At 43.1% G+C, this 25,537-nt stretch overlaps 1 protein-coding gene and 1 long non-coding RNA gene across 8 annotated transcripts in view; both read left to right on the forward strand.

Moving 5' to 3' along the window:
• LOC123503224 (irregular chiasm C-roughest protein-like) overlaps window positions 1-25,537 on the forward strand; it is a 46,016-nt gene that overhangs the window by 18,340 nt on the left and 2,139 nt on the right. For 4 of the 7 annotated variants that reach the window (XM_045252786.1, XM_045252785.1, XM_045252782.1 and 1 more), the window contains exons 3-14: window positions 6,421-6,822; window positions 7,413-7,561; window positions 8,410-8,502; window positions 10,317-10,583; window positions 11,206-11,407; window positions 12,786-12,913; window positions 14,343-14,435; window positions 18,628-18,793; window positions 19,366-19,524; window positions 21,714-21,758; window positions 23,676-23,786; window positions 25,228-25,469. In XM_045252786.1, the coding sequence (XP_045108721.1) occupies window positions 6,465-6,822; window positions 7,413-7,561; window positions 8,410-8,502; window positions 10,317-10,583; window positions 11,206-11,407; window positions 12,786-12,913; window positions 14,343-14,435; window positions 18,628-18,793; window positions 19,366-19,524; window positions 21,714-21,758; window positions 23,676-23,786; window positions 25,228-25,469 (2,013 nt within the window). In that variant the 5' untranslated portion in view covers window positions 6,421-6,464. Of the gene's footprint in view, window positions 1-5,925; window positions 5,944-6,420; window positions 6,823-7,412; window positions 7,562-8,409; window positions 8,503-10,316; window positions 10,584-11,205; window positions 11,408-12,785; window positions 12,914-14,342; window positions 14,436-18,627; window positions 18,794-19,365; window positions 19,525-21,713; window positions 21,759-23,675; window positions 23,787-25,227; window positions 25,470-25,537 lie in introns of all 7 variants that reach the window. The other 3 variants (XM_045252789.1, XM_045252788.1, XM_045252787.1) reach the window with 2 other exon arrangements.
• Window positions 250-25,537, forward strand: part of LOC123503237 — a 27,427-nt gene continuing 2,139 nt past the window's right edge. Inside the window, exon 1 of the long non-coding RNA XR_006674373.1 lies at window positions 250-969. This is a non-coding gene — a long non-coding RNA (uncharacterized LOC123503237). The remainder of the gene's footprint in view (window positions 970-25,537) is intronic.

The raw sequence follows: 25,537 nt of genomic DNA on the forward strand, positions 1-25,537 counted from the left end.
TCAAGGAGAGTCGGCAAGCCATCCAGGTGAGGGTAACTGCAGCGCCATCCCAGGTGTTATGCATGTAAACTTCCAGCCTCGTGAGTGTGGACAGCTGGGGGGCGTGGCATGGGGCTGAAGGGAGAGGGAAGGGAGGATGCGTGGAGTGCTGGGTAGGGTGGCTGGCTGGCATAGTGGGTGTGGTAGGTAGTGGGTGGATGCGTGGGGTGGGTGGGAAGAGAGGGTGGGTGTTTCCCTCGTACGGGTGAACCAAGGCACAGCTGGTGACGACGCTAACGACTTCACAGGAATAATTGACGTACTGGTGATGGCCGGCCTGCTGACGTGGTGATTGGGGGATTCCGTGACTTGTGCCCGTGACAGAAGAGCAAATAAGAGATGGTGATGATGATGTTGAGACGCGTTCCTGTGACGTGAACTGAAATAGGTAGTGATGATAACAATGAACATGGGGTGATTCAAGAATATTTAAAGAGTGAAGATAAGGAGTAGCACTGTGCACCACGTGTTTCTTCGTATAAAATAAACAAAAAAAAATATATTTATACCATACTGAGCTTAGAAAAAAAAAAAAAAACAGGATGACTTGAAGATTTGAAAGACTAAATAATGAAGATTGTTATATTAAACAGGAAACATGACAGAGAAATACTATAGAGAGAAGACACTACAATTTAACTTTAAAAAATCGTACAAAAAAATACAAAAGCGCTCCTGTTTCACTTAACCACCGTGACTAATGCCTTCAGAACAGACGCCTGGAGCATAAACGAGACAGTAATGAAGTTGTTAGTGCTGAGTCAATAGGGAACGTCACTGGAAAGAATGAAAAGATAAGGAAGATAGATGGATAGATGGACAGATGCTTGGCCACGTGTAGGATTGTCTTCTTTTAGCCATTGTTATGATCCCAAGTGGTCGTGTGTGTGTGTGTGTGTGTGTGTGTGTGTGTGTGTGTGTGTGTGTGTTGTGGGTGTGTTGTATGTTGTGGGTGTGATGTATGTTGTGGTTGTGTTGGGATTTCCCACGGCGTTGCAGCAGACCAGTGTGGCGGAAGTGTTGCCAGCCCGCCGCCCACCCCCCGCCACGGGCACTATTACCACCACCCACACCCAAGCCCACACCCACATGGCACAAAAACACACATGCTGCCACACACACACACACACACACACACACACACACATGCTGTCCTGTCCCGCCGTCTCTCCTTCATGGCGGCAGACGTGCGCTAGGGCTAAACACACACACACACACACACACACACACACACACACACACACACACACACACACACACACACACACACACACACACACACACGTGCACATACAAACATGCGAAAGCACACACACACACACACACACACACACACACACGTGCACATACAACACACACACACACACACACACACACACACACACACACACACACGAACGCTTACAACCCAGCCAGTGTTGCCATTTCAGGCTTCACATTATTTGCCATAGCAGAGAGAGAGAGAGAGAGAGAGAGAGAGAGAGAGAGAGAGAGAGACTAACGTACGTACATATTGGTCAAAAGTTAAACAACACAGGAATTTCTCTCCAATTCTTTTCTCCTTCCCTCCATGTTCTATCTCTCAGACTTCTCCTTTTTCCTCCGTGTCTCCTTCCTCCCAACACGTGGTCGGGGGGGGGAGGTTAATGTTTTCCTCCATCCCTCCCTCTCTCCCTCTCTCTTTCCCTCATTCCCTCCCTGTCGCCATCTTCTTTCTCTCCCTTCGTATACCTATCAGTCAGTTGTGAAATTAATGCTGACACACACACACACACACGTGACACACACACACACACGTACAGAGAAAAACGTGTGTGTGTGTGTGTGTGTGTGTGTGTGTGTGTGTTGTGAAGACCCACATGGAAGAGCAGCAAAGATTCTTGGAGGAGTCTTGTGAGGTTTCTTCCAGTGCCGTCGTCTCCTCCTCCTCCTCCTCCTCCTCCTCCTCCTCCTCCTCCTCCTCCTCTTCCTCCTCATCCTCCTCCTTCTCCAATGTAGCCACAAAGAACATCATGAACGGTGAAGAAGAAAACCACGAGAGAGAGAGAGAGAGAGAGAGAGAGAGAGAGAGAGAGAGAGAGAGAGAGAGAGAGAGAGAGAGAGAGAGAGAGAGAGAGAGATGCGGGGAAGAAAGGGGAAGGAGGGGAGTTAAGGAAATGACAAGAAGGGAGGAATGTAGAAACGAAGTAAGGGAGGAGGGAGGCTTAAGTGAAATTACCTGGAGGAGGAGGAGGAGGAGGAGGAGGAGGAGGAGGAGGAGGAGGAGGAGGAGGAGGAAGAATAGAGTGTTATATTATGGAAGAAAATATAAATGAATCGTGAAAGAGAGAGAGAGAGAGAGAGAGAGAGAGAGAGAGAGAGAGAGAGAGAGAGAGAGAGAGAGAGAGAGAGAGAGAGAGAGAAAAGGCAAGTAGACATCTACATTCGCTTATAGATAAACACATATAAAATAGACAATATAGATAAAATATAGAGATAGATAAATAGATAGATAGAAAGAGAAATAGATAGCTAGTTTAGTGGACAATACAAGGGAGAGGAATGTACACAAGGAGGGAAGAAGGAAAGGGAGAGTGAAGTGAGGGAGAAGTGAGGGAGGGAAGGAGGGAAGGGGAAAGAGCCAAAACTTTTACAATGCCGCCTCTCCCTCCCTCCTCCCTCCCTCCCTCTTTCCTCTTGTTTCCCTCCGTCTTCTCATCACCTCCTCCTCATCAACTGTCCACCTCTCTCTCTCTCTCTCTCTCTCTCTCTCTCTCTCTCTCTCTCTCTCTCTCTCTCTCTCTCTCTCTCTCTCTCTCCAGTCCAGTTTTAAGGTGAAACAGTAAAATATGAACCTGAGAGAGAGAGAGAGAGAGAGAGAGAGAGAGAGAGAGAGAGAGAGAGAGAGAGAGAGAGAGAGAGAGAGAGAGAGAGAGAGAGAGAGAGAGAGAGAGAGAGAGAGAGAGCTCAGAGCTCATTTGAAAAGATTGGGAGGCAGGGGACAACAAGGTCACAACTCCTCGATTTACATGTGTGTGTGTGTGTGTGTGTGTGTGTGTGTGTGTGTGTGTGTGTGTGTGTGTGTGTGTGTGTGTGTGTGTGTGTGTGTGTGTGTGTGTGTGTGTGTGTGTGTGTGTGTGTGTGTGTGTGTAGTCTCAGTCTGGCACTAATACCTTGAGAAGGGCGGCACTTTTACCTTTCAGTGGCATTCTCTCTCTCTCTCTCTCTCTCTCTCTCTCTCTCTCTCTCTCTCTCTCTCTCTCTCTCCCAAATGCCGTTTTTCTTTGTCTCACCGCAAATGTGTCTCTCTCTCTCTCTCTCTCTCTCTCTCTCTCTCTCTCTCTCTCTCTCTCTCTCTCTCTCATCTTTTCCTTTGATATAGTATAACTGCAGAATGCGAAACTATTGTTACTACTACTACAACAACAACAACAACAACAACAACAACAACAACAACAACAACAACAACAACAACAACTACTACTACTACTACTACTACTACTACTACTACTACTACTACTGCTACTACTACTACTATTATCAAAATTACTACAACTACTACTGCAACTACTACTATTACTCCTACTACTATTATTTCTACTACTACTACTACTACTACTACTACTACTACTGCTGTTACTATTACTACTGCTACAACTACTTTTACAACAACAACAACAACTACTACTAATACTACTACTTTACATCTTTACTTTTACGTCACACTTCTCCCTGTCTTGCTCCTCCTCTTCTTCCTTAACCTCCTCCTCCTCCTCCTCCTCCTCCTCCTCCGCCTCCTTGTTTCATCTAACAAGACTACAACTAAGTGGATATATTTTTTTCTTTTACGGCAGAATTACCTTAGAGAGAGAGAGAGAGAGAGAGAGAGAGAGAGAGAGAGAGAGAGAGAGAGAGAGAGAGAGAGAGAGAGAGAGAGAGAGAGAGAGAGAGAGAGAGAGAGAGAGAGAGAGAGAGAGAGGAAACGAGACGCACAAAAAGGTTTAAAAGTCGCGACACAAGATGCAAAAAAATCGACTTTCTTTCTATTCATCTTTGGTTCAACTTCAACTTCCGGTTCTGAGAAGTTTGTTTTTTGTCGACCTCATTAGAAGAAGAGGAAGAAAAAGGTTGGTTACTTACCCGTCTCTCCTCTCTCTCTCTCTCTCTCTCTCTCTCTCTCTCTCTGTGTGTGTGTGTGTGTGTGTGTGTGTGTGTGTGTGTGTGTGTGTGTGTGTGTGTGTGTGTGTGTGTGTGTGTGTGTGTGTGTGTGTGTGTCTGTCTGTCTGTCTGTCTGTCTGTCTGTCTGTCTGTCTGTCTGTCTGTCTGTCTGTCTGTCTGTCTGTCTGTCTGTCTGTCTGTCTGTCTCTCTCTCTCTCTCTCTCTCTCTCTCTCTCTCTCTCTCTCTCTCTCTCTCTCTCTGTTTTGGGTAAATGGCCTAATAAAACTTTTTTTTTTCCTCACGGGCCTTTAGTGGAGAGAGAGAGAGAGAGAGAGAGAGAGAGAGAGAGAGAGAGAGAGAGAGAGAGAGAGAGAGAGAGAGAGAGAGAGACTTTATGAGGTATGTGAACTATTTCAGTCTCGAATCGGGAAGTGGTAATATGTTCTCTCTCTCTCTCTCTCTCTCTCTCTCTCTCTCTCTCTCTCTCTCTCTCTCTCCCCTCGCTACGTAGGAATGTTAGTCTGAGTTAGTCTTCATTACGGAGTTACATCAGCCTCATTACTTAGCGCGCTGCATTCCTCCCCTCATTCATTTACCTTGCTGTTAGCCATTCACCCCTTCCCTTCTGAGTACTCGGCTAATTGTCGTGTTTTCCTGTTCATTTCTTCATTTTATTCACTGGTTTATTTTTTTCTTCATTTTGTTCATTTGTTCATCATTTTCTCACTTTTGTTCATTGATTAATCTTTTCACTGTATTATTCGTCGGTTTATCTTTCATTTCATTCATCCATTCACCTTTTTCATCAATTCATTTCTTCATTATTCCATTCATCGGTTTATTTCTGAATTGTTTTCTTCATTGGTTAATCTTTTCATTATTTTATTCATCATTCCTTCATTTCATTTCTTTTTTCTCTACATGATGTTATAATTTCATCTTCTGTTGTTCTTTGTTGATGTTTTGAACGTTGCAAAATAAAATGTTTTCTGTTTAAGAGGGGATAACTGACCAAGGACAACATGAAAACAAAAACAAAAAAAAGGTCCACATAGCTGCCAGTACCCATGCAAGTTAGAGAGTTAGCCAAAAGAAAGAGATAAATGTCTTGAAACCTCCCTCTTAATCCCATCAGTACTAAGACACATTTTTACCTTGAGATTTATGTACGATTAGACCATTTTATTAACTTTAGGAAGGGTCTATGAAGATCAGAAGATTAATGGCCATAGTCACCACTAGTCTAATCCCCCACATGAGTTTTGAAGCTTTATAAAATGACCAAATAGAAAGAAGAATGAATATGAAAACGCGTCATGGTACTGAAGGGGTTAACATTATATAACTAGTTTAATTTATGAATTTCCTAAGTTATATAAAAAAAATTAGGAACGTAAAAAAAAAAAGTGATAAAACGAAATGAAGTAAAATTAGCACATACAATAAATAAAGAAAATGACACAAATTTCAACACTTCCTGCCACACTGAGCTATTTACGAGGCTGGCGTGCAATAAATACGATGTTCTAAAAGTTGCAGTCTCAATTTCTATAAAGGTCAACTCACTCGCCTCTTAATTAGTGGATTGGATGATTTATTGACCTCTCTCTCCGATCTAACTGTTATCTTATTTATTTATCTATTTATTACCTTTCTAACTCATTTATCGACACTGAGATTAGATGACAGACTGACCTTTTTCTCGGAACTTCTAGCTGTTATTTATTTATATATTTATTTATTTACAGACAGCTGGGGGAGATGTGGTGAGTTTGGTGACAGTAATTATGTACGTGTTTCTATTTATTCAGAGAGAGAGAGAGAGAGAGAGAGAGAGAGAGAGAGAGAGAGAGAGAGAGAGAGAGAGAGAGAGAGAGAGAGAGAGAGAGAGAGAGAGAGAGAGAGAGAGAGAGAGAGAGAGAGAGAGAGAGAGTATTTAGGATATTTAAAGAAAGAAATATTTAGCAACTATTCTCCTGTTACCTTTGATTCTTTTCTCATATTCTGTGGCAGGAACCTTGATCAATGTTTTCCCATTTTCACGAACGTATCATACTTTTTATTTTAAATTTTCTCATCAATCTCTTCAATATCCTCGTGTTTACATCAGTTTCCCTCCTTTTTTTTTTTCCTGATAACGCAACTTTCAATCCAGCATATTTGATACTTTACCCATAATTCACTATTGCATATTTGTGTACCTTATATTATTGTATCACTCATGCTTACTTTTTCTTTTCCAGGCGCCTTCTCACCATAGCCCCGGATGATGTGAGGCACTTCAACAATGGACACGTCTCCCCAACAAACAATCATTCTCTCTAACATGGACACATTTTCTTTAATCGCGGTCGAAGTTAACCGCAAACTCGCAAGAACTCGCTGGAAAAGACCCTCTCTCACCACTGTCCTTCTAGTCTACCTCACTGTGACCTCTGCCCTTGTAACCATAGCATACGGGGAGCAGAGGTTCGTGCAGCAGCCTGAGAACGTGACGGTGAAGCACGGGGAGAGTGTGACGCTGCCGTGCAAGATAGCAGACAGGAAGGGCGCCGTGCAGTGGACCAAGGATGGGTTTGGTTTGGGCACGGACAAGGATCTTCTAGGATTCAGCCGCTACCGTATGAATGTGGACGAGACAGCAGGTGAGTGTAGGAGTGTAGGAGTGTAGGAGTTGAAACTTTAAGGTGAAAACTGGTAGAAGGGAAACAGATAAGCAAAAATAAAGAAGGATGGATGGGAGATAGGAAAATTAACTCCTTCAGTATCGGGACGCATTTTTATCATGAGTTTTATTTACATTGCGAAGGATTTATGGAGGTCAGAAAATCAATGGTCAGATTCTTCACTATTTTAATCCCCACATGAGTTTCTGAAGCTGTATTAAATCACCAAATAGTAAGCAGAATGAATATGCAAACGAGTCAATGGTACTGAAGCGGTTAAACAGCTTAGAAATTAGTAGCAGGTAACAAGAGGGAGGTTTCAGACATTCATCCTTGTTATTTGGCTAACTCTATCGGATCTTTATGCTTTTTTTATGGAATATGGGAAGCTGGCCAAGGGGAAAAAAATAATTGTCATTTCCCTAAAAGATTAAGAGAGTTAACCAATAATCTGGAGCAAATGTCTTGTATCTATTCTTTATCCTTTTTAATTCATGTTCATAATTTGCCTTAAACCATCATCCACCTTTCTCCTCCTCCACCACCACCACCACCATTTCTTCCACCAGGCGTGTACAATCTCCACATCCAGCCAGTGTTGGTGGAGGACGACGCCCGTTACCAGTGCCAGGTGGGTGGCGCGGAGGGGGAGCGTCACCTGAAGAGTGCCACCGCCACCCTCACAGTTCACTTCCCCCCCACGGACTCCCCCGACCAGGTGTGTGTGTGTGTGTGTGTGTGTGTGTTTATTATGTTCAGAAATACGTGACTTTCCTAACGTTTGTGGTAGCGTATAGCAATAAACACACACACTCCACCTTAACACACACTACAAAAATCATACCAAAGCAACACAATGCACACAAAACCCTCAGCTCCTTACTAGGCACATTCACTCCACTCCTTTACATCACCAGGAAAGGTCAAACCACTCACACACCAAGCCAGCGCAGTGGAAGGCACCTCACATACACACATTACTAATCCACACGTTAATATCCACTTGACTCATACCCAATCGCTAATCCCTTGGTAACGGCCACTACACTTGCTATTCTGAGAGGGAAGCGTGGCGAAACTCTCTAGCTGCTTGTGTTGTGGCCAGTACCTTTATATAAATTGTGTTCACTCTTCCCTCGTGCCTCCCACCGCCTCACATCACGCTACTATGCTCTCCCAGGAAATCAGGTTCAGTGTTGCTTTTTTTTTTTTTTTTTTTTTTTTTAAGTAAATGCGCTGGTTAAAGGCTGTACGGTTTAGGAAAAGGCTCAATTGTGTGTCAGTCTAGAAAATGAAGGTTCCAAAAGGGTTATTTAAAATTTGGAGGTGTCTTAAATCCGTCCTAACGCAGGTATTCTCTCTCTCTCTCTCTCTCTCTCTCTCTCTCTCTCTCTCTCTCTCTCTCTCTCTCTCTCTCTCTCACACACACACACACACACACACACGAATTTCAGCACTTCTGGCACATATATGAACAGTAAACCACGTCAGAATAAAGTTTAATTAAGAGTTCATGTCATCTGGTCGCTACTCAATGCTCTGCTAACTCAGGTGTGCTCCCAACAGGTATACCTGGACACTAGCTCGCCCATGGAGACCACGTCTGGCTCACCTGTGCGGATTACCTGCGAGGCTGGATTGAGCGCTCCTGCCTCAGAGGTAAGCTACTGAGAAGGGAAGGAGAGAGAGAGAGAGAGAGAGAGAGAGAGAGAGAGAGAGAGAGAGAGAGAGAGAGAGAGAGAGAGAGAGAGAGAGAGAGAGAGAGAGAGAGAGAGAGAGAGAGAGAGAGAGAGAGAGAGAGAGAGAGAGAGAGAGAGAGAGAGAGAGAGAGAGAGAGAGAGAGAGAGAGAGAGAGAGAGAGAGAGAGAGAGAGAGAGAGAGAGAGAGAGAGAGAGAGAGAGAGAGAGAGAGAGAGAGAGAGAGAGAGAGAGAGAGAGAGAGAGAGAGAGAGAGAGAGAGAGAGAGAGAGAGAGAGAGAGAGAGAGAGAGAGAGAGAGAGAGAGAGAGAGAGAGAGAGAGAGAGAGAGAGAGAGAGAGAGAGAGAGAGAGAGAGAGAGAGAGAGAGAGAGAAGGAGAGAGAGAGAGAGAGAGAGAGAGAGAGAGAGAGAGAGAGAATTGTGAGAGATGAGAAAAATAACGGGGTGAAAAGAGATGAGAGAGAGAGGAAGGAAGAGAGAAAAAATAACGAGAAATGAGAGAGGAAGGAAGTGAGAAAAAGAGAAATGAAGAAAAAAAAAAAAAAAAAAAAAAAAAAAAGCAAGAAATGACAAGAAAAAAAAGAACGAAAAAGAAAATGGAGAAGGAACGGGAGAACAAGAAATGGAGGAAGGAAAGAAGCAAAAGAAAAAAAAGAAAAGAATGAAGCTGAAAAAAATAAAATGAAAAAGGTGTAAAGAAAATGAGGGGTAGAGGCTTTTTCAGATTAGGAGTCTTGAAATGAGCGATAACCAGACCCTTAGCAGTATATAGTGGCAGGTAAGTACTGGTTAGGTTAGGTTAAATTAGGTTAGGTTAGGTTAGGTTAGGTTAAGTTAGGATTACATTAGGTCATGTTAGGTTAGGTTACATTGGATTTTATTTGGTTAGGTTAGATTGGGTTAGGTTAGTTTAGCTTAAGTAGTGTCAAGTCATGTTAGGTTAGGTTAGGTTAGTGTAAAGTTAGGTTAAGTTAGGGTAAGTTAGTTCGCCACCACACCGATTCTCAAAGCATTTCCATGAGTATTGTGTCCCTGAGTGTGGTCACGTGGGGAGCTGTGGCATTCTTGGTGGCAAGACTATCAGCGGGGAACAAGCAAAACAGGCAAAACAAACACCAGAGGATCCAGGCGGCGCGGCGGTGCATTACCTTTGTGTTTGCTGGAGAAAAGAAGGAAATGAAAAAAAAAGATAAAAAAAAAAAAAAAAAAACGCTTGTTGATTTTGGCGTGATTGGCTGGGCGACGCACGGAGGGTTTGGTACGGAGGCTGGCAACATTTGGCTCATTTTTCTAATGTATGAGGGGAAAATCAGGCCAAGGGCAACATAAACAGTTAAAGAAAAAGGCCCACATAGCTGCCAGTCTCCGTGCAGTTCTGAGAGACTTGAAAACACTTGAAAAAACAAAACAACTTCATAAAACTAAAAAAAAAAAAAAAAAACACTCTTAAAAACCACGATAACCTGAGATAGGCATAATAAAAATCAAAAGACATTGCTGAACTCTTAAGAAGCATTATAACACTTAAAAAGACATAAAAATTTACTAAAACTAAAAAAGACATTCTTGAAAACCCTGATAACCCAAACTGGACCCTTTAAAAATCACAAGAGACATTATTGAACTCTTAAGAACATCTATAAAATTTAAAAATACATAACAACTAATTAGAACTAAAATAACACTCTTGAAAACCCTGATAACCCAAACTGGATCCTTTAAAAATCACGAGACACTACTGAACTCTTAAGAACCCCACTTGACCACCACCCTCAGATTGAATGGTACATGAACGGCAAGGAGGGCGTGAGCGGCGGCAAAGTGAACACCACCAAGACACCGCAACACAACAGCATCCTCGTGGCGGTGAAGAGCCGGCTGGACCTCACGCCGGAGAAGAAGCACCACCAAGCTAACATATCGTGCGAGGTGCGACACAAGGCTCTAGAGACGCCCATTGTGAGGAGCGTGGTCATGTCAGTCAAGTACCCCCCAGACCCGACCATCACTGTTGACTCCGCGAAGATACAGGAGAAGGATGATGTGAGTACTGGTGGTGGTGGTGGTGGTGGTGGTGTGTTCTTTTTCGTGGATATTTTCTTTCAGGTGTGTTCTGTTTGTTTCCTTTTCTTCTTCCTTTTTTTTTTTCTCTATCTTCTTTTGTCTTCCATTATTTTTTGTCTTTCTCTTCTTGTTCCTTGCGATTCACACAAAATAATCTTTCTCTTTCTCATTATATCACTATTTTTCCCTCCTTCCTCTTCCTCTTCATCAATATTCCTCTTTATCTTTCTTTCTTCACATCGTCGTTTTCTTCTTACAAAATAATTCCTCTCCATAGTTCCCATTTTCTTTTCCCACATTACGCAATCTATCACTGGCATTCTTTATTTCTACAAGTTTATCGCTGTTTTGTTTCCTTCTTCCTTCTTCTCACTTCAACATCCTCTGCTTCACTTCTTCAGCGCCTTCTTCTGTTGTACTTTATCTGTTTAAATCATTCAGCTTCGTACTTTATTCCTTCATCTTCCTCAATTGTTCGTTCGTCTGTTTAACTTCATCGCCTCCGTTTGATGTACCTTTGTCCTTGTCACTCCTTCAACACCTCTTTAACTCGAGTGTTTTCGTCTATTAACTCCAGCACTTTCCCCTGTCCTTCCCACAGGTGATGTTCAAGTGCGAGGCAGAGGCTAACCCGCCCACACTGCGGTACCGGTGGGAGGTGAACGGCGTGGCGGTGGTGGGCGATCACACGGCCCACTACCTCATGACACACGTCGACCGCTCCTCTAACGGCGCGAAAGTGGCGTGCATCGCAGCCAACGACATCGGCACCAACAAAGCGGAACATACTCTCAGCGTACAGTGTGAGTGTGTGTGTGTGCGTGTGTGTGTGTGTGTGTGTGTGTAGAGGAAGAAGGCAAAGAAGAGGATGATTAATAGGGAAAAGGAGGTTAGGTTAGGAAAGGTTAAGATAGATTAGTTTAGGATGTTACTTTAAGTTAGGTTAGTTAGTTTAGGAATATGATAAAAGTAACAGAGAGAGAGAGAGAGAGAGAGAGAGAGAGAGAGAGAGAGAGAGAGAGGGAGAGAGGGGAGTTAGCTGACTGCCTGCCTGACTGACCAGCTGGTGGACGCAATGGCTGGCTGATTGAATTACTGGCTTATCGGCTCCTTGATCGACGGTTTCACTGGCGGCCCAATGGTGGACTGACCGCCGGCCCGGGGAGTGAATGGCCGGTTGATGGAAGGCTTCTGTGGCACCGCCCGAGGCACCACCGAGGCGTGGGGGATGGGAAGGTGGTGGTGGTGGGGAGACAGGCAGGTTCCGGGGGTAATACAGATTTAAGACGCGATTTGAATGACAATAGATGCCGGTGTAACTTTATATAACATATCCTGACCTAACCTAACCTAACCTAACTTACTCTCACCTAACCTAATTCAATCTCACCTAACCTAACTAAACCAAAACCAACTTTCCATTCCCTCTTTATCTCAAGGAACTAAACAACACTTTCTTTCTACCTTCAGCGCCAGATTAACTAACCTAACCTAACCCAACCTAACCCAACCTCATCTCACCTCACCTCACCTCTCCTAACCTAACCAAAACTGACTTTCCTTTCCCTCTTTTACTTCAAAGTAACTGAACAACACTTTCTCTACCTCCACCTCCAAATTAACTAACCTAACCTAACCTAACAACCTCACCTCACCTCACCTCACCTCACCTAACTTAACCCAAATCAACTTTCCTTTCTCTCTCTTCTTCCCAAAATAACTGAACGACACTTTCTTTACCTCCCCTCTAGCTTAACTAACCTAACCTAACCTAACCTAACCTAACCTAACCTAACCTAACCTTACCTTACCTAACCTAACCTTACCTTACCTCACCTCACCTCACCTAATCAACTTTCCTTTACCTCTCTTCACCCCAAAGAAACTGAACAACACTTTCTTTCACCTCCACCTCAAGCTTAACTAACCTAACCTAATCTAACACAACCTCACCTCACCTTACCTAACTTAACCTTAAACTTTCCTTATCCTCTCTTCACCCCAACGTAACTCAACAACACAGCGTCCATCTCCAGCTTAACCTAACCTAACCTAACCTAACCTAACCTGACCTAACTCAACTTTCCTTTCCTTTTCCTCTCCTCACTCCTAAATCATGACAGCACACAACTCTTTCTCGCTCCTTCTCTAGCCAATTACACACTCTTCTTCCTCCTTCAGACGCGCCTCGATTCAAGACAGAACCAGAAGACCACGACGCTGACAACGGCAAGAACCTCACCCTGACCTGTAATGTGGACGGCAACCCACCCCCGGAGATTGTGTGGCTGCACGAGGAGGGGAAGAAGGTGAGGGGGAAAGGGAGGGATGGAGGGGAAAGAAAGAATGTACAGAGGTAAATAGTGGAGGGATGGAGGGAAAATGGATATAAGAATGGAGGGACTTAAGGAATGTAGGTAGAAATAGGAGAGATGGAGAGAAAATGGATAAAATGTAAGAATTGGGAAGGAGAGAATGTATAGAGGTAAATTGTGGAGGGATGGAGGGAAAATGGATGTAAGAATGGAAGGACTTAAGGTAGGAGAGATGGAGGGATGGAGAGAAAATGTAAGAATATAATATTGGAGATACTAAGAAATGAAAGAATGCAAAAAAGAGATAAATTGTGGAGGAATGGAAGGAAAAATGGATGTAAGATTGTAAGAATGGAGGGATTTAAGAAGGAATGTACACAGAAATAGGAGAGATGGAGGGATGAAGGAGAAATGGATAGAATGCAGGAATGGAGAGAATAAGAAATGAAGGAATGTATAGACCAGAGGTAAATTGTAGAGAGATGGAAGGAAAATGGATGTAAGAATGGAAAGACTTAAGAAGGAATGCATATAGAAATAGGAGAGATTGAGGGATGAAGGGGAAATGGACAGAATGTAGGAATGAAGAGAATTAGGAATGAATGAATGTATACAGAGATAAATTGTGGAGAGATGGAGGGGAAATTGATGTAAGAATATAAGAATGAAGAGAATTAGGAAGAAATTTCTATAGAAGTAGATGGAGGGAAGGAAGAAAGTAAAGATAAGAGAATAAGAGAAAAGAGAGGTAGAGAAAGGAAGGGAAGCGAAAATAATAAATAAAATGAAATTGTAACCAGCAAACATACAGCTATCGAATAATTAATAAGTATGGGAGAGGAATAAAAATAGACAAAAAAAAAAATAAAAGAGAGAGAGCAAGAGGCGAACAGAAGAGAAGGGAAAATGCAGGATAAAACAAAATAAGGAGAGGAAAGAGAAAGAATTGCACGAGGGGAAGGAGAACAAGGAAATAATGAGTAATTAACACACCTGCAGGACACACACACCACCTTGCCTCCACACCTGACCCATTCATCCACATCTACACACCTGTCCCCTTCACCCACACCTGTCCTCTTCATCCACATCTACACACCTGTCCCCTCCACCCACACCTGTCCCCTTCATCCACATCTACACACCTGTCCCCTTCATAAACCTGTCCTCTTCATAAACCTGTCCTCTCCATCCACACCTGTCTCCTTCATCCACACCTGTTCCCCTTCACACACACCTGTCCCCTTCATCCACACCTGTCCCCTTCATAAACACCTGTCTCTATCCATACCTTCCCCTAAATCCACACCTATCCACTTCATCCACACCTGTCCCCTCCAGTGACACCTATCTCCATCCACACCTGTTCCCTTCACATTGACCCCTTCATCTTGACCTGACCTGATCTTACTCTTTCTTACAGGTCATCAATTTGGGCTCCAGGATGACCTTCACTGTGACCCCCGAGACAGTGGGGACTTATCACTGTCGCGCCGCCGTCACTGGATTTCCAGAGGTGAGAATGGTCTGGCCTCACCTAAATAATGGCCACTCTGCTTTATTTATCTCATTATCTCCTTCCCTCGATGCTACGGTTGGAAAAGCTGAAGCGTTGAATTGAAAAGGGCGAGGATGAAAGAAGGGGAAAAGTAAGAAATGGAAAGGGGTGAGGGTAAAATGAGTGAGGAAATTTTTGGAGTTGGGGAAAAAAAGGGTACAAATAAAAGAGGGTTAAATGTAAGAAGTGTGGGAAAAATTGGCCTCATATCATAAATTCACGTACGTAAAAATGTTAAAAATTCATTAATGTGGGAGGTAAACGTGACTTGTTGCCTGTTTTTCGCTGGGTGGGCAGTGGGGAACAGGAGGGAGGGAACAGGGGAAGGATAAAGAATGTTTGCTCGTGAGTCAGGAAGAAACGAAGTGACGGAAGAAAGAAAAATGAGACAAAATACGATGAAGAGAGAGAGAGAGAGAGAGAGAGAGAGAGAGAGAGAGAGAGAGAGAGAGAGAGAGAGAGAGAGAGAGAGAAAGTTTACTGGTTAAAAAATATATGACGAGATAAACTGCCCGTGTATAAGTGTCGCGAGGAAAAGAAAAATGTCTCGCGGGAAAATATTGTAGGAAGTTAGCTTGAGTTGTTGTGGTACTGTGTGAACGTGTCAAGGCGTGTTGGGAGCGCAAAACAAGATGGTGACGACATGCCCAGGCTATCTATCCCAGTCTCGTCCCAGACACGCTCCGCGGTGCAGTAACCTCCAGGGGCTGTGTGACCTCTTTCCTGTTTGATCCCTTGACATTTCACTATTCTATCCCTACGTTGCAACAATGACGAATGATATGATCTGGTGTGATGGAATAATCGGCACCTTTTGACATTACAGATATGTTTTTAGTATTGGCAGTCTCCTAAAATTAAGTTATAAGCTGCCAATGGGATCAAAAAGAGAAAAGAAAATGAAAAAAAAAAATACAAATGAATATAATCAAACTTAATGATCTATAAGTTTTAATGTTTTCTAATTTGTTTCTATGTGATTTTCCGAGACTTATGGAGGCACGAGCTGCGAGTGGAATGGTGAATGAAGCGGGGAAGAGGAAACAGAAACGGAGAAAATACAGGAACCCAATCAAGCAAGCTGCGTCATGGAATTAGTGGCTGTTTCGTTATTTTGTAATCAATTTTCAGCACAGTCGCCTTCCAAAATTTCATCAACAAAAATTAAGTTAGTTCTTTATCACGAGGTACGAATGGGAAGAGCAATAACAGAAAGGAGGATGCTAAACTAAGACATTTCAGCAACATTCCAATAATTACCTTGTCTTGAAGTGTAGCTATTTACGTTTAAAGCAAGTGTCCCCTTCATCCACACCTGTTCCCTTCATCTACACCTGTCCCCTTCATCCACACCTGTCTCCTCCATCCACACCTGTCTCCTCCATCCACACCTGTCCCCTTCATCCACACCTGTCTCCTCCATCCACACCTGTCCCCTTCATCCACACCTGTCCCCTTCATCCACACCTGTCTCCTCCATCCATACCTGTCCCCTTCATCCACACCTGTCTCCTCCATCCACACCTGTCCTTTTCATTGTAGCAAAACTGTCTTGTATTCCTCGGTCGTGAAGTTAATGGAGCAATAAATATTTAATTCTTGCACGTGGGAAGTCAAATGCCTTTTATCCTCTTTGAAAATCTATTTAGTTCCTTTACAAGCTTCGGGAAGGGAAAGGAAAGAAGAAGGAAAGTGAGGGAATTAAGAAGGGAGGGACGGGGGGAAGGGAGAGGTGAAGGAAAAGCAAGGTCAGAAGAGAGAGGAGGAAAGGGAAGGAAGGGAACGATATAGAATAGACAATTAACTTTCGCTTTTTCCTCCACCGTTTGTTTTGTATCGTGACCTCTCTCTCTCTCTCTCTCTCTCTCTCTCTCTCTCTCTCTAACTGAAAAAGCGACGGAGAGAAAAATAAAACATTCAATCCATAACAAAGAAAAGTTAAAATATAATCCATTCAGACGACAAAGGAAAAAAAGCGTTAAAATATGAAAGAGAAAAGAGAAAAAGGTAAAAAAATATATATACACTTGCATAAGTATAGGAAGAATGGGTTCACCTGTGGCCTTCTAGTGAGTCCAGGTATAATGAGGGCCACTGTCCACCTATCCACCTGTCTATCCACCTGTCAGTCCGTCTGTCTGTCTCACTCGCATTTTACCTCCATGATAATATTTCTGATTTTTGGATCGTAGTATTTTCTCTCTCATTCAGCGAGGTAAACTTGAACCAACCCACAATGCTTTTTTTGTGTGTGTTTGTGGTTTTTCACTCTACCTGTCTTTGTATTTGTGGCTTTGTCTGTTTATCTATCTATCTGTCTGTCTGTCTGTCTCTCTGTCTGTTTGTCTGTCTGTTTGAAGATTTTTTTTTCTGTTGTCTGTTTGTGTCTTCCTGTCTGTCTGTGTTGGTGATTGTCTGTCTGTCGGTTTGTGGTTCTCTCTCTCTCTCTCTCTCTCTCTCTCTCTCTCTCTCTCTCTCTCTCTCTCTCTCTCTCTCTCTCTCTCTCTCTCTCTCTCTCTCTCTCAGGTTGCCGTGGGAGACTAAGAGGTGGCAGAGCAGTGTTGCCAATGACCATTATTTATCACTAATACTCTCTCTCTCTCTCTCTCTCTCTCTCTCTCTCTCTCTCTCTCTCTCTCTCTCTCTGTGTGTGTGTGTGTGTGTGTGTGTGTGTGTGTGTGTGTGTGTGTGTGTGCTCACCTCACCACACGCACACCTTACTCCATTAGTCACCACCCCACTGCCATCAATAAAGGGGCTATCACACTGGCCTATGATACGCGGAACGCGGGCCATGGTTCTTGGTACGAAACCAGGAACACTATCACACACAAGTTGCCCGTGTTCTTGTTATGCTAGGCAAACTGCCCACTAACCAAGACAAAGCCTAATCAAAATAAACCAGAACAAAACCATGCCGCTTATACCTCAGCCTGTGCTTTGTCCTGGAACTGCATTTGCACTTCCTCTTGTTAAAGAAAAGTAAGTAAAAAAAACTAGAAAAAAGCTGAGACGTGCGCGATTTACAGTCATATATATACATATATATATATATATATATATATATATATATATATATATATATATATATATATATATATATATATATATATATATATATATATATATATATATATATATATATATATATATATATATATATATATATATATATATTATTACCTTTCTAAATTGATGAAATATTATTTAATATTCCAATATGAAAATTTAGTCACGTTCTTTTTAGTTCAACTGAAAGGTTTTTATTGCATATATTATGTTTACTTTTCCATTGGGATAGCATACGGAGAACCGGGATGGATATGAAGCCATCCCAACTTGGTTCCGCTAATCCCGGGCAAGTTCCAGCTATCTAGAGCGAATGTCCCTGGTTACGTGTATCATAGGCCAGTGTGATAGGGCTTTAACACACCCTTCTGAACACCGCATCACTCCCACACACGCCACCTTACGCCCACACCTCACTCATTTTTAACTCTCCTTATGTCATTCTTCCTCTCTCCCCTCCCTGCCAAGCCCCTGGAGCCCCTACGCCCTCTCAGTGACCTAGTCTGACCTGTATTGACTGCTGCTGTCTCCACTTGACCTGTCTGAAACTATTATCATTCGGCCTGACCTTTCCTATTCTCACCGCCTTCTTCTGTTATTCCCTCGTCGTTGACCTCCTCTGACCCCCTTTACTGATTGCCTTTAACTTAATTTGTCAGGCTATCTCTCTTTCTCTCTCTTTCTCCACGCATTACTTTCTTATTTATTGTCTTTTTTCTCTCTTTCATTCGTTATTTGTTGCTTCCTACGTATTTCAAACAATTCAAGGTCATTTTTCTATTCAGATTTTATTGTTCATCATAAATGCGTCCAGTTTCTGTCCTGGTTTGGCTTTCATCTTTAAATATTTAGTGTTGATCTATTTCAGTCTTTTCCTTTACAGTTTGGGTCGATTTTAATAAAGTCTTGGGTTCCAATAGTGAATCGGTTCTAGTTTTGTTCCTCTCTGGATCTAAACTCTAAATTCTAAGCGTTCCAGTTGCAATTTGAGCTCTCCAAAAGACGTATAGAATGTTGTGGCTTATTTATTTATTTTTTTTTTTACTTTCAACGCACGTCAACCCTTCTGCCCTTTCTGCAGGAGTCCCGGTCAATGCGAGTGTACATGCGCGGCGCCCCGGTGGTGGTGGAGGCGGCGGAGCAGTTCGGAATGGAAGGGGACGACGTGAAAGTGGAGTGCATGGTGGAGGGGATGCCGCGCCCTGACCGAGTGGAATGGGCAAAGGGACGCCGCCCCCTGAATACAAGTAAGTGGAATTGAGTTACTGAGAGAGAGAGAGAGAGAGAGAGAGAGAGAGAGAGAGAAGGGACAAAAAAAGGAGAGTGAAGAGGGAAAAGTAATAAGGCAGATGGAAAGCAGTTGAAAAGAGGAAAGGAGGAAAAGAAAGGAGATAATGGAGAGTGGATGGGAGGGTATTAGGATAAATGAGAGAGAGAGAGAGAGAGAGAGAGAGAGAGAGAGAGAGAGAGAGAGAGAGAGAGAGAGAGAGAGAGAGAGAGAGAGAGAGAGAGAGAGAGAGAGAGAGAGAGAGAAAATTATACGGTGGAGAGAATACAGAAAGAAAAGATAAGCTGGATGTAAGGAGGAGGAGGAGGAGGAGGAGGAGGAGGACTAAAATGAGGTGAGAGAGAAGAAAAAGGAGGAAATTCAGGAAACTGAGAAAACACACACACACACACACACACACACACACACACACACACACACACACACACACAAAGAAGAAAGGAAACCACATCAACATAACTCTATAAACCCTATAATTCTATAAACAATCTCCCTTTTCTCTCCCTGTACAATGTTCCTTCCCTCCCGCAGACACCTCCCGCTACACTGCCCTGACGGAGGCGGTGAGCGGCGGCCTGAAGGCGACGCTGGTGGTGCGGGATGCAGAAGAGGCAGACTTCGGAGAGTATAACTGCACGGCGAGAAACACATACGGTTCTCATACTGGCGTTATCTTCCTCAAAAGACAACGTAGGTATCTGTGTGTGTGTGTGTGTGTGTGTGTGTGTGTGTGTGTGTGTGTGTGTGTGTGTGTGTGTGTGTGTGTGTGTTTCTCCGTTTCATTAATTTCCTCCTTTGTCTTCTCTCTCACCTCATTTTACTCCTCTGCCAGTTTCTCTTCTTTTTCTCTTCTTTCTCTTCTCCTCCTGTGTGTGTGTGTGTGTGTGTGTGTGTGTGTGTGTGTGTGTGTGTGTGTAATTCATCTTGGTCGTCTGCTGGTCACCCAGCCAGTCTTCCCCATTACGGAGCGAGCTCAGAGCTCATAGACCGATCTTCGGGTAGGACTGAAACCACAACACACTCCACACACCGGGAAAGCGAGGCCACAACCCCTCCAGTTACATCCCGTACCTATTTACTGCTAGGTGAACACATCCCACACATTAAGAGGCTTCCCCATTTGCCTCGCCGCGCCGGGGCTCGAACCCGGCCCTCTCGATTGTGAGTCGAGCGTGCTAACCACTACACTACGCGGTGTGTGTGTGTGTGTGTGTGTGTGTGTGTGTGTGTGTGTGTTCATCAATTTGTTTACCCATTAATAGCCAGGATTCGAACCCCAAGGTCTTAATTTGTTCAGATTACTATTTTTCACCACCAAACCACCCTGAACACTGACTCTCCTTAACTAAGCCATTCAAACCCATACAATATTCACCAGGGCACCAATTTATCACTGAACCGTCTAATTTTATACCCTGCGTGTGCGTGTGTGTGTGTGGTTTCCCTTCCCATCCACCCAGCGCCTCCCTCACACAAAAATAACACTAAAGAAAACTACCAACATAAAAACCTCCATTTATTCTCAATTGATAATAACAGTGGAGGATCTGCCTTTGTGTTGCCGCCCACCTGCTGGTATTCCCCGCCTCTTACTCTCTGTTTTCAATACCTGCGCTAATTTAGAGCAAATACGCCAGTCAGAATGCCCAGTGAGGCGGACTGGTGCAAAAATAACGCTGGATTGGAAAGCGGTGTTCAGGTTGTGCACTGGAAGATTAATAAGGTGAAGAGAGTGAAAAGGAAATAATGAAAAGATAACAAGAGAAACGGATATCAAGGTTTTTTTTTTTCTTTATGTCTGCGTCTCATAATGGAACATCATTAGCGCATCACCATCATCTTCACCACCACCACCACCACTATCATCACTCCTTCAACATTTCATTCTCTCAACTAACTAAACAACTCACAAGGTAAATACTTCATCTCTAAAACGTATGTATTTGTTTGCATGAGTATAAAAAATAAATTAAATATACATTAATGTTTGAGTAGCTTTGATTAATTACTGGAACGGGCAATTTAAACATTGCATATCAGAGGAGGAGGAGGAGGAGGAGGAGGAGGAGGAGGAGGAGGAGGAGGAGGAGCAACGGTACCCGGAGAAGAAAGAGGAGGAGGATAAAGAGGATAAAAGCAAACGAGAAAGAATGGGATAGATAAATTTCACAAACATAAGAGATAACACAAAGGATAAAGAAGAAGAGAGAGAAAAGCAATAAAAGGAGAAATAGGAAGAGGCGAAGAGCTCAAGTGAGGCATGAGAGGATGGAAGGGGAGAACAGAGAAGAGGAAGGAAGGAAGGAAGGAAGGAAGGAAGGAAGGAAGGAAGGAAGGAAGGAAGGAAGGGAGAGCAAAGTGAGAAAAGAATGCGAATAGAGAAAGAGAAAGGGAGAGGAGAGAAGGGAGATAGACGAGAGGAAAGGTAAGAAAAGAATAAACACGTGTAACAAGAATGTAAAAATGGAGGGAAAGAGAGAGAGAGAGAGAGAGAGAGAGAGAGAGAGAGAGAGAGAGAGAGAGAGAGAGAGAGAGAGAGAATGGCCGGTAAAGAGAAGACAATGAAAGGGAAGTGAAGATAAATTAAAGGAAGGAAGATAAATACTGATAAACGGGGAAAGAGTAAGAAAGAAGCAAGATTTTTTCTCTCTCTCTCTCTCTCTCTCTCTCTCTGCGGAGTAAAGAATAACAAAGATTGATTATGTGTGTGTGACACACTTTTGTATTTCGCTACCAATATATTTCCATTCTAACTCACACTGACCTATTGTCCACACACACACACACACACACACACACACACACACACACACACACACACACACACACACACACACATCAAACATGGCTCTCACACATTTTCTTTCTCTTTCACTTAGTCTGCTATATGGACAAGGAACTGGCTATTAAGATTGCCTTCAGAGGTTGGTGTTAAGTAGTAGTAGTTGTAGCAGTAGTGGTAGTGGTAGTAGTGGTAGTGGTAGTAGTAGTAGTTTGTCATTCTACCATGAACAACTTATTCCATGCTCATTTTCTGTCAATCTCCAAAGTTATCATGAGTCAGGCATTCAGTCTAACTTTAAGATGAGTTTTGGATATTTTTTATTACTCTCCAAACTATATTTTCAAATTTCCCTTCCTTTTGCACACCTCTCTTTGTCCTTTGTTCCGTTTTCTTTTCTCCCAACCACATTTTCTGTTCTACACGAGGAGGAACTTTTAAAATTTCAATAACTTTGTTTACGTCACCGTCAGGAGAATCTCTTTTCCATAACCTTTATGGCGAGTTTCCTCGTAACCTTTACACCTTTTACCATCTTGTTTCCTCTTTCCTCTCTCCACTTCCATTTTCTGTAAGACGGACTTTTTGAATTTTTCATAAACTTGCTTACGTTTTCCTTTAGACCCAACATTTCCATATCCTTCACGCTGTCCTTTCTAGCACCGTCAACACGCCCTTCAACCTCCACGTATTTACCCACATGAGATGATGCTATTATATTATACTGAAATCTCCTCTGTCCCTTCGTCAGTATTGCCACGCCCTCAGTCTTCCCGCGCAGCCTTCCCCTTGATAACACTGGACAGGTGATCCTCTCTAGCCCTCCTGCAGTGTTGTCTTTACCTGTGCTGCACCTGGTCGTCCGCCCCTTAAGCCTCTCAACCCAATCAGTGTCACGGGATGTCTTTAATTAATTTGCTTTACTATTAAATTTGTGTTGATAATGTTTGGGTTCATTTAAAAGTAAAAATGCAATCGTTACACATTCACCACAAATATATTCAAAAATTTTCAACAAACATTCTCCTTGTATCTTTGTATCCATTATCTCACTCTATTCATCTCTCCCTGTAATAACTAAGTCGATGTTTTATTTATCCACACCCTCTTTTTAGATAGACAATTCCTCTGCCTGCAGACTCCTCATCCCTTCCTCTAATACGCCCACATAACTCCACTTATCTCTTGTATCCTCTCCCACACAACTGTAAGATCGTATTCTCAACGTTTTGCTCTCATTACTGGCGTTTTCAAAGGTCACAAAGATGTTTCCTCTTATCATCTCCTCTACTTCACTGCATGATGGCAGAATCCTTGTCAACACATCACAGAATTCATGAAGACTCCTAAAAACTCATACTTCCAACAAAGGTCTCTCTCTCTCTCTCTCTCTCTCTCTCTCTCTTTTCAGTAAGTCAAAATTCTCATATCTCTTCAGTCATTAAGTCAAAATTTTCTCCATCTTTCTCTTTTTCTTTAGTAAGTCAAAACTCTCATACCTCATTAGTTTCTCTAGGTCAAAGATTCTTGTATCTCTCTACCCTTATACCTCTCAAGGCGCCATCCTTCTCTCTAATTCACGTCACGCCTCCCTTTAATCCATCCATACATAAAAAAAATCCTGCATGTTTCTCTTTATCAAATCAAAACAGTCTTTCTTACACTCTACCTCTCAAAACTCCATCTCTTTAGTCTACGTCACAACAATTCCCTCTACCTGTGCGTAACAAGAACAATATATCTTTCTCTTCATCAAATCAAGTCTGTCTAGCCCTCTACCTCTCAAAACCTCTCAAAACTCCATCCATCTCTTTAGTCTACGTCACATCTCTTCCTATCCATGCATAACAAGAATCCTGTATCTTTCTCTTTATCAAATCATCAAAACAGTCTGTCTACCTCTCTACCTCTCAAAACTCCATCAATCTCTTTAGTCTACGTCATACCGCTTCTTTATCACATCAAAACAGCTTTTCTCTACCTCTCTTTAGTCTATGTCACACTACCTTCTCCCCACGCATCCCTAGCCAGTCTCTGAGCACCTTTTCCTTCACCACAGAGAGCCTCCCGCTGGTGACGACGCTCGTGGCTATTATTGGAGGCATCGTGTTCCTGGTGGTGGTGGTGGTGGTGATCGTGTTGTTCAAGAAGAAAGGCCGCACGTACAAAGGTAAGAGAGAGAGAGTGACTGTGAAGCGAGAGGAAGAGAGAAAGGGAAAGGGGTGATCGCTAGGTACTTAGAGGGAAGCACAGACAGACTTATGGCCAGACATGTGAGTGAAGGGAAGGCTGAGGAAGGGGAATTACTGAAGGGGAATAATGAAGAAAGGGGAGATGAGATAAAGAAAGCCGGGGAGAGATGCAGGTGAGGAATAAAATGAGGAGGATGGACGGAAGGTAAATGGCAAGGAGATTAAGACTGAGAGAATAATTTTGATATGTGAGAAATAAAGGAAAATGATTGGAGATGAAATAGAGGGAAAAGTGAAAAATAAAAGAGTTTAAGGAAAGGAAAAGAAAAATAGGTTAATGAGGTACGGAAGAGGAAGAAAATGAATAGAGAAATGAACGAAAAGATAAAATAAATGGACTTGCGGATCAAAAATGGAGGAAAAGCAAATAAGTAAAACCATAGGAGGAGTGAAGAGTATAAGAAGAAAATGCCAGATAAGGAAGGAAGGACGGAGGAATATGGATGAGGTAGCGGCGCACAGACAGTCAGAATGGTGATGGGCGATAAGCTTTAAGCAGCACAAGGCAGCTTTACCACACTATCTGGCCGTCCTTCTCTGCCCCCCATTGTGACCAAAGCCTTGTGTTCTATTTCTGCTCCCTCGCTCACCACTACAAAATATGAATTCTGTCAACCTTTCATCTCTATTGGTAACCGCTATTGTTGGTCTTTCTGCTACTCCTAAATCTTTTCTCTCAACTAATATCTAATCTTCGTCTTTACTATTCTTCGTTTCTTGCTTTCAACTAACCTATCATTGCCTCTTATTTGTATGCCATGTCTACTGTTACCTGTTATTGTTGGTCTTCCTGCTATTACTACTTCTATAACTTCCCTTCCTAACACTATTTAATTTTCTTCGTTTTTACCATGTTGTCTCTTGCTCTCAACTAAGTCATCTCACCTTATATGGACCTGCCATGCCTACTGTTACCTGCTATTGTTGGTCTTCCTGCTGCTACTACTTCTATAACTTTTCTTCCTACTACTAATTTTTTTTTTGTCCACGATGCTGTCTTCAACTAAGTCATCATAGCCTCGTAAATGCTAACAGATCAGTTCCGTTTCCTCTAACTTCTTCTGACCCTATTATCACTGTTCTTTGTGTCTCCTCGTCTTCCTCCTGTCCCTGTTCCTTCACTTACTGCTACTACTTCTGCTGCTACTTCTACTATCAAGAGCGCCCCCTACTTTCCTATCTTAACTTGCTCTACTATAAGCAGTCTTCAAACTTATCCAATCACCCATAATTAGTCAGTCGCCACAGAGTATATAGGAAGTAATGCGGGTGAATGAGTCAATACGTGATTTGAAGCCTCTTGATAGCGAAAAGTCTATTTACCAACCGCCATTACCACCACCACCATTTCCCGCACAGACCCGGGCCTGGAGAAGAACAGCATGCGCTCCTCCGACCTCTCCTCCACCCACGACTCGGTGCTGAAGGTGGAGACGCGCACGGCAACAGGCAGCGACCTCTCCCCGTCCGAGGAAGAGGACTACAGCTCACATGATGACTGGGAGAGTGGCGACGGGTGCGGAGTGAGACGCCCGCCGCTGCCCAGAGACCCATTGTGTTACTCTGCCGTGGATTACACCGATACTGTCTTCCCGCTAAAGGTGAGTGGAGTGACGTAAGGTGTGTGTGTGTGTGTGTGTGTGTGTGTGTGTGTGTGTGTGTGTGTGTG

Source organism: Portunus trituberculatus, chromosome 13, assembly GCF_017591435.1.
Source record: "Portunus trituberculatus isolate SZX2019 chromosome 13, ASM1759143v1, whole genome shotgun sequence".
NCBI classification, from domain to species: Eukaryota; Metazoa; Arthropoda; class Malacostraca; order Decapoda; family Portunidae; genus Portunus; species Portunus trituberculatus.